Genomic DNA, 7,255 nt, shown 5'->3' with positions numbered 1-7,255 from the left:
GAAAGGAAAAAAAAAAAAAAAAGGGAGAACCAGAATTTAGAACTGAACTTGCTTTAATTGAGTGGTGCTATTATTGGAATGCCAATTGTGATTCGTGAACTATGTTCCAAATGGGTTGACTTTGACTCTAATGACTGCGGCAATTGTATCGAACCATCGTCCGAGAACAGGTGGAGGGGAAATTAGTTTCCGTATGCTTGTAGCTCTCTATAAATACCATACAAATTATGTTAGGGGTGGGTTCAAAAAACCGAAAACCTAAAAAAACCGAAAACCAAACCGAACCGAACCGAACCGAAAAAAAAAATTTATATATAAAGTATAAATACTAAAAAACGTGTTGGCGCCAGGGTTTGAACCCCTGACCTAGGGGTTGGGGATGGCTGTTTCAAGACAACTTGACTGTGGGTCTGTGTTATCATAATTGTACCCGAACTATATTTATAGGTTTCTAATATGTAATGCTTTTATAAAATTTCTTAAGTTTACAAACCTAGCCGTCACTCTCTCTTCCATTTCAGTTTTTGCCTTTTCTCATACACTCTCTCTCTCCCCTCCGCTACTTTCTTCCTATCTCTCTGCTTCCTCAGTCTCTCTCTCTCTCTCTCTCTCTCTCTCTCTCTCTCTCTCCCTCCAAATCAATCTCTCTCCAGTCTTCTCCTGTTCTCCTCGCGGATTCCTTCTTCCAAATCATAATTTTCCCTCGCCCCCTTTCGAATCGGAAGCAGAGGAGGATGGCAGAAGGAGTTCGAATCGGTTCAATCTCTTCTTTATTTTAACTATTAATTTAAAAAAGATTTATTTTTTTGGTTTGGTTGTGTTTAATTTGGTTGATTTAAATTTGGTTGTGTTTTATATTTTTCGTTTGGTTGTGTTTATTTTTTTCGTTTGGTTGATTTTAATTTGGTTTTGTTTTTGTGTTGTGTTGTTGGTTAATTTTAATTTGGTAAATTAGGAGTTTTCTGTTTGTGGTTTATGAAATAGTTTTTCTACTGTTGGGTTTTTCTCCATAACCCGTAACAGCCCTCCCTTCACCAAATATCCCCAATCTCTCTTATTTATTTGTCGATTTATAGGTTTTTATGCTGCACCTGTTTTGCTTTTCTTGATTGTGCATGGTAGTAGAAGGGTGAAATGGTAGATGTCAGCTGTAATGCATAATTCAAATTTCTTGAATGTAATTTGATTCACTTGGAAATTAAGAAATGCAAGGATTGTTGTTTAATTGCTGATGAGCAGCTTAAATCTCATATGTTTCCTGATGGTGCACTTAAATTTCTTGATTAGTTTAGATGTAATTTGCCAATAACCAGTTGTATATGTTTGTTTTAAGGTATCTCATTAAGTGCATTTGAGGACTGATTGAAGAATGTATTCAATTTTTTCGGCAATTCAGAATTCTTTTTGCTATTGAAGAAGACGAAGAACGGGAGGATAAAAAAAATAAAAATAAATAAAAAACCCGAACCGGGCCGAAACCGAACCGGAAAAAACCGAACCGAAAAAAACCGAAAAAAAATTGAACTGAATTTCGGTTCGATTTCGGTTTTGGCAAAAAACCGAAGCGTTAAGAACCGAACCCAGCCCTAAAAACAAGTGTGTGTACCTAAGTACTGTTAGTGTGTGAGTATCTAAAAACACAATATCGCATGGATTCTCAAGAAATTTTGGTTAAGAATCTGGTAATGAAAGTTAAACAAGAATTGTTTTCACCGGATGTTGATCTTGTTTCTCTTGTTCTTCCTTCTCCTTACGACATTGCGTGGCTGTCGATGATTTCGAATCCTCACCGAGGATCAGATGAACCCTTGTTCAAAGGATGCTTGGACTGGGTGCTCCAACACCAAACCACACGAGGCTTTTGGGGAGATGATGACCATGTTCCAACCATAGAGTCCCTCACTTCAACTCTTGTTTGCATTGTTGCACTTGCCACATGGGATGTTGGCCATGATGCCATTCAGAAAGGTACGTAAAAAAAAAGTAAATGATCAAATTTCGCAAACCCCGAAAAAATTTACTGTCGGAAATACCCGTTTATGCATTTGGAATAATTGGTTGTTACGATTTTTTCTTATGTTTATTGTTTAGGGCTAGCATTCATCCATGCAACCACAGAGAAGCTACTGGAAGAGCAAAATAATTCTTTTCTTGAGTGGTTTGTGATTGTTTTCCCAGCAATGGTGGAACTTGCAGAGAGCAAAGGACTGCATGTTCATTTTTCTCATGGTTCAACAGCGTTGGTAGAACAAGTCTTCCAAAAGAGACAACAAATATTCCAAATGCATAGGTATATATAATTTTTAGTTTTTATAATTTATTTAGAAATAATGAGAAAATACAAGAAAGAAATTAGGGATGAATAAGGATAGAGGATTGGTGGCCGGTAGAACATGGAAGAAAAACACATTAAATGATACACAACATAAAAACTAAAAACTGAAAACAATTTTATCGTAGATTTTCTTTTTAATTTTTGTTTTCATTTTCTATCGCATTACATGTGCATTTCTCCCTCCTCCCACACTACTCAAGCTTATTGAATCTAGTTTTTGTCGAAATATTTATCAAATCGACCGTAGTTAAGTATTTAATCTAGATTTTGTTGGAGCAGGTTGGTGCATAGTGGTGATCAGCAACAGTACTATTCACCAGAACTCATGCAATACCTAGAAGCTTTGCCTGCTGAAGCATATGATATTAACCTCAATGAGACTCTACTATTATGCCAAAGTGAGGAAGATGGGCTGTTAATCCAATCCCCATCAGTTATTGCATATGCTTTTATGAAGACAGGACGCAAGGAGTTTTTGTCCAAATTGAATTCTATTGTCCAAAAATGCGGGTTCTCAGGTACGTAGGACATGCATGCATTTCAACTCCATCTATTGCCCAAAATTTCCAAATAATGTTTATGTTTTGTTTTTTTCTTCCTATGATGTGATTGCTGGTCTACGATGCGTAGTCTGCTGTCACCTGTACAAATGTCATCAGATTTAACCCTGATTTGGTACTGAGGTGATTCTGAAAAAAGTGGTTATTAAAAAAAGCTGAGAGTTTTTTTATATTTGGTAAACATTCAGCTTCAGTTTTTTTTCACAGTTTTGGATGAAAAAAAGCCAAAAACACAAAGCTGCAAAACCCAGCTTTGAAAAACCAGTTTTTTTTCACATCTGTTTTACATAAAAGTTTATCAAACACTATAATACTGCTTTTTTTTTTTCAAAAGTACTTTTACAAAAAAGTTTACCAAACACTCTGATGCTTTATTTCACAGCTGCTTATTCTCACAGTACAGCAGAAGCAGTTTTTTTTCAAAGCACAACAATACCAAATCAGCCCTATATATACACACATATGAGATATGTCTGAGTATGCTATGTTATTCTTTCAACTGTTAAACTGTTACTGAAAATATAAAAATAAAGATCTAACGTTTAAAAATTGAAGTTATCGTACACTTGGTAGCATTGTCGAATTTTTCATATACACTGTACCAAAAAAAATCATTAAATCATAAAATAACCAAGCAAGTGGATTGTAACTTAGTTGGTTAAGAGACGTTTGTCCTTGCACCCAAAGTCTCGTGTTTGAATACCCCTCCCCATATTTACAAATAAAGTAGATTATTTTAGCATCTATGAAAAAATGACTAATTAACCACATGAAATCAAAGAGTAAGACAACTCTGTTATACATTTACAGTTCCTGCGATCTACCCCATGGATGAAAACCTTCCAAGGGTTTGTCTTGTTAATCGTACTGAGAGGCTGGGACTGGCAGAGCATTTCATGGCAGAGATAACAACTATGCTGGGACAAGTTTACAGGTGACGACCTAATATTCATCATTAAGCAATATACGCACACGATTAACTGGTTAATTAATCAATTTTTTTTTTAAAAAAAAACAGAAGTTACATCAGTTGCGAAGAGCCAAAGAGCAAGGAAAAGCATGCCATGCCACTTCAACTATATAAAGATTCACTTGCGTTTCGACTTCTCAGACTTCACGGTTATACAGTATCTCCTCGTAAGGATCAATTAATGCTTAATTGCTGTTATGTACATGCTTTCAGATTATAATATTTGTGATGACTTGAAACTTGGTTTTTTCTAGTCTCGTTATGATGTTGTAACTCTGTTGTGACACTCTAGGCATACGTTGTATAATTTTGTATATATCATATCATTTATCAATAAAAAAAATCAGTTTATTTATTAATTTACATACCAAAATTTGTTAATATTTGCAGGGAAGTTCTGCTGGTTCCTTCATGACGAAGATATGATGGTGTACATAGAAGAGCACCATGAAACTTTTCTGAGTGCCATGTATAATGTATACAGGGCGACTGATGTGACCTTTACAGGAGAAAGTGAGCTTGAGGATGTTAAGGAATTCTCTAAAAGAATACTAGAAAAGGAAACAATAAAAGATTCTAAGAATCTGGTCGGGCCTTCTAGTATGAATGGCTTGCAAGACCAGGTATACATATTCAGAATAAATATAATAAAAATTGCAATAAGAAAATATATTCAATCATTATAATTAGTTATTTAATGATAATGATCATCTCCTGATTAATTTTGTTGCATATCTCCCTTGAGTAGATTACGCATGAAATTAGTATTCCATGGCTTGCTCGGTTGGATCATCTGGAGCACAGGAAGTTCATTGAGACGAAATTAGAGCCTGCTGGTCCATGGATAGGAAAGGATTTATCCTGCAGGTAATTAAATTAATACTAATTAATTGAATAGATTAAGGCAGTCAAATCTCGGATTAAGCAGTTTAATTCATTAATACCTTGCAGATTATCATGTCAAAGCAATGCCATGCTGCTACAACTTGCTATAGAGAACTATACACTACGGCAGTCCATATTCAGAAATGAATTAAAGGAGTTAGAAAGGTTCGTACTCACTCTCTACACTTTCACTAAAGAATTTCCATTTTTTTTTAAATTTTAATACTGGAATTAGTTAACCATGAAAACCTTTTTCTTTTTCCGTTGTGGGTGAAAAATTAATCATGCAGGTGGTCAAAGGACATTGGTCTTGTTGACATGGGGTTTGCTAGACAGAAAACCGCGTACTGTTATTTTGCAGTTGCTTCAACAGCATCACATTCTTCCCTGTCATATGTACGGTCCGCACTTGTGAAAGCCGCAGTCCTTGTTACAGTTGCTGATGATTTTTTTGACAAGGAAGGTTTGATGAATGAATTGGAAGCTCTTGCCAATGCCGTCGAGAGGTACAATATATTAATGTATGATTAGTGTGTGCATGGGTTATGTGTTGAATTTCACATGCATGTTCTAAGACGGAAATATATAATCCACGTATAGAAATTTAAAGTAACTCTTGTTATTATTTTAACTAATTAAATCTGTACATCGTACAGATGGCAGGAAAAAGGACTAGAAGGACATGGAAAAGCTATATTCAAGTCTCTAAAAGATTTTGTTGATGACATTTCTTGGCAATTCTTCAAACAAAATGGATATGACATAAAGAGTTATCTTCAGGATCTAGTAAGATTTTTGGTAAAATAATTTAGTTGAAATAATTGTAAAAAATAAAAATAAAAAAGTGTTACTTATTCTTCTTTTTACTCTTTGCCGAATGAATTTAGTGGCATCAAGCATTTGTAAGCTGGTTAAAGGAAGCAGAATGGAGCAAAAATGGGCATCCCTTGTCAATTGTTGAGTACCTCCAAGTAGCCACAAGCTCCATTGCTTCACAGACTATTATTCTTACAGCTGCTCTTCTACTTGATACACCTCCAGGATTAGAGATCCTAAAGTCCCCTCAAAGTCATCCACTTACAAATTCACTTATGCTTTTGACACGGCTTTTGAACGACATTCAAAGCTATCAGGTATAGGAAGAGATATTTTTTATTGTGACCGTCACACTGCCATATAATATTATTAATGTACCTATTATAATAGTAGTAAACAACTATATTGTTATATTAGGGAGCCAGAGTATATCTTTAATAAAACATGCTTTGAAAAAAAAAATTCGCGTAAATAGATTAATGATAACTTCACGTAGTGGTGGGATAATCAGACTGAAATATCTCTCGGACGAGAAATTCATAATGACCACGTTCTTGATTAGTTGTCACCATGTTAATTAGTATAATCTTAACTAATGGAGAAAACTGAATTTAATGATTTCATTGCAGAGGGAGCAAGAGGAGGGGAAGCCAAACCTTGTTCTGCTACACATGAAGGGAAATCCCAATTTGGGGGCTGAAGAATCAATTGGGATTATACAGAAGGTATTGGATGAAAAGAAGAAAGAGTTTCTAGAACAGGCTCTGGTGAATAATGGCATCAATGGGGATGATATGCCAAAGGCATGCAAAAAACTCCATCTCTCCTGCCTCAAAGCCTTTCATATGTTTTTCAATTCTACAAATGCATATGACTCCCCAACAGAATTGCTTGCGGACATCAACAAAGCGATTTATGATCCTTTGAGGATGGATGCACAAGGAATATTAAAGAAGGATAAACCTAAAAGCTTGGCTAGCTATGGAAAATCCCAGACTACTTGTGTTGTGAAAGTCCAAGGGAACTTAAGGAAAGAATTTGTGGCCAAACCTTACTTTGGATATGAGGTCTTGTCACTTAAGCTGAGAAAACCAACTATTTTACGAGATTTCGGAATTTCAAGGTTTGCATCTATTCCGGCTACTGGGGTTAACACTCCTCCTTTAGCTTCGTGCACTCGTCATGTTAGTGCAGAAATAAATTATAAATTATTTACTTTGTAAAGCAGATGAATAAAAAGATGAGAGTGAAAAAGGCTAGTTAGTCACCTTAGAGTGAATTCCACATTGATAAGAGGGGATAGACTTTGAATGAGCTTATAAATAAGTTAGATTACTCTCAGTCTTCATGTTGCCAATTAGTTTTATGTTGAAGCTTATTATATCTGGCAAATGATGCGTATGCATGGTTTTGTTGATGTATAATAATGTTTATGAGTGGAATTGTTCCAAAGAGTATTGTACATATTATTTTGCTTGCTTCCCCTTTTTGCTAGCAAACTATTATTGGTATTCTAAAAATTCAATGGTGCACTCTTCTTAAGATTATCTTTCATTTTAAGTGTAGAAAGTTAATTTAGAGTGCACAATTAGATTATTGGAATACCTATAACAATTCCCTAAAAGTAAATCAATTAGGAAGATAACTTGTAACATATTTTTAAATCTTGTTTTACATACCAACCAGATT

General features: G+C 35.0%; 1 protein-coding gene across 2 annotated transcripts; it reads left to right on the top strand.

Annotated features, from left to right (window-relative positions):
* Positions 1-588: 588 nt before the first annotated feature.
* LOC103432127 (S-linalool synthase-like) lies at positions 589-7,032 on the top strand. Of its 2 annotated transcripts, XM_017331410.3 has the most exons (13): positions 589-756; positions 1,801-1,968; positions 2,092-2,290; positions 2,615-2,853; positions 3,706-3,829; positions 3,914-4,032; positions 4,256-4,488; positions 4,614-4,732; positions 4,817-4,915; positions 5,041-5,256; positions 5,407-5,536; positions 5,638-5,883; positions 6,196-7,032. In XM_017331410.3, exons 1-13 carry the CDS (start codon positions 735-737, stop codon positions 6,787-6,789), a joined length of 2,508 nt encoding a protein of 835 aa, XP_017186899.3. In that variant the 5' UTR covers positions 589-734; the 3' UTR covers positions 6,790-7,032. The 2 variants fall into 2 exon arrangements, with proteins under 2 accessions (XP_017186899.3, XP_070673332.1); XM_070817231.1 differs by lacking the exon at positions 589-756 and having other exon boundaries at positions 1,514-1,968.
* Positions 7,033-7,255: the final 223 nt, after the last annotated feature.

The sequence above is a fragment of the Malus domestica genome, chromosome 17 (assembly GCF_042453785.1).
Source record: "Malus domestica chromosome 17, GDT2T_hap1".
NCBI classification, from domain to species: Eukaryota; Viridiplantae; Streptophyta; class Magnoliopsida; order Rosales; family Rosaceae; genus Malus; species Malus domestica.
Note: the sequence above shows the minus strand (reverse complement) of the source record. Positions and strands in the feature narration are given on the sequence as shown.

Excerpts from the sequence above, each read along its gene's own strand:
- LOC103432127 (XM_070817231.1), top strand. The coding sequence starts at position 1,650 with ATGGATTCTCAAGAAATTTTGGTTAAGAATCTGGTAATGAAAGTTAAA. Across the intron at positions 2,854-3,705 it reads CCAAAAATGCGGGTTCTCAG|TTCCTGCGATCTACCCCATG; the intron begins GTACGTAGGACA and ends ATACATTTACAG. Across the intron at positions 4,733-4,816 it reads GGAAAGGATTTATCCTGCAG|ATTATCATGTCAAAGCAATG; the intron begins GTAATTAAATTA and ends AATACCTTGCAG.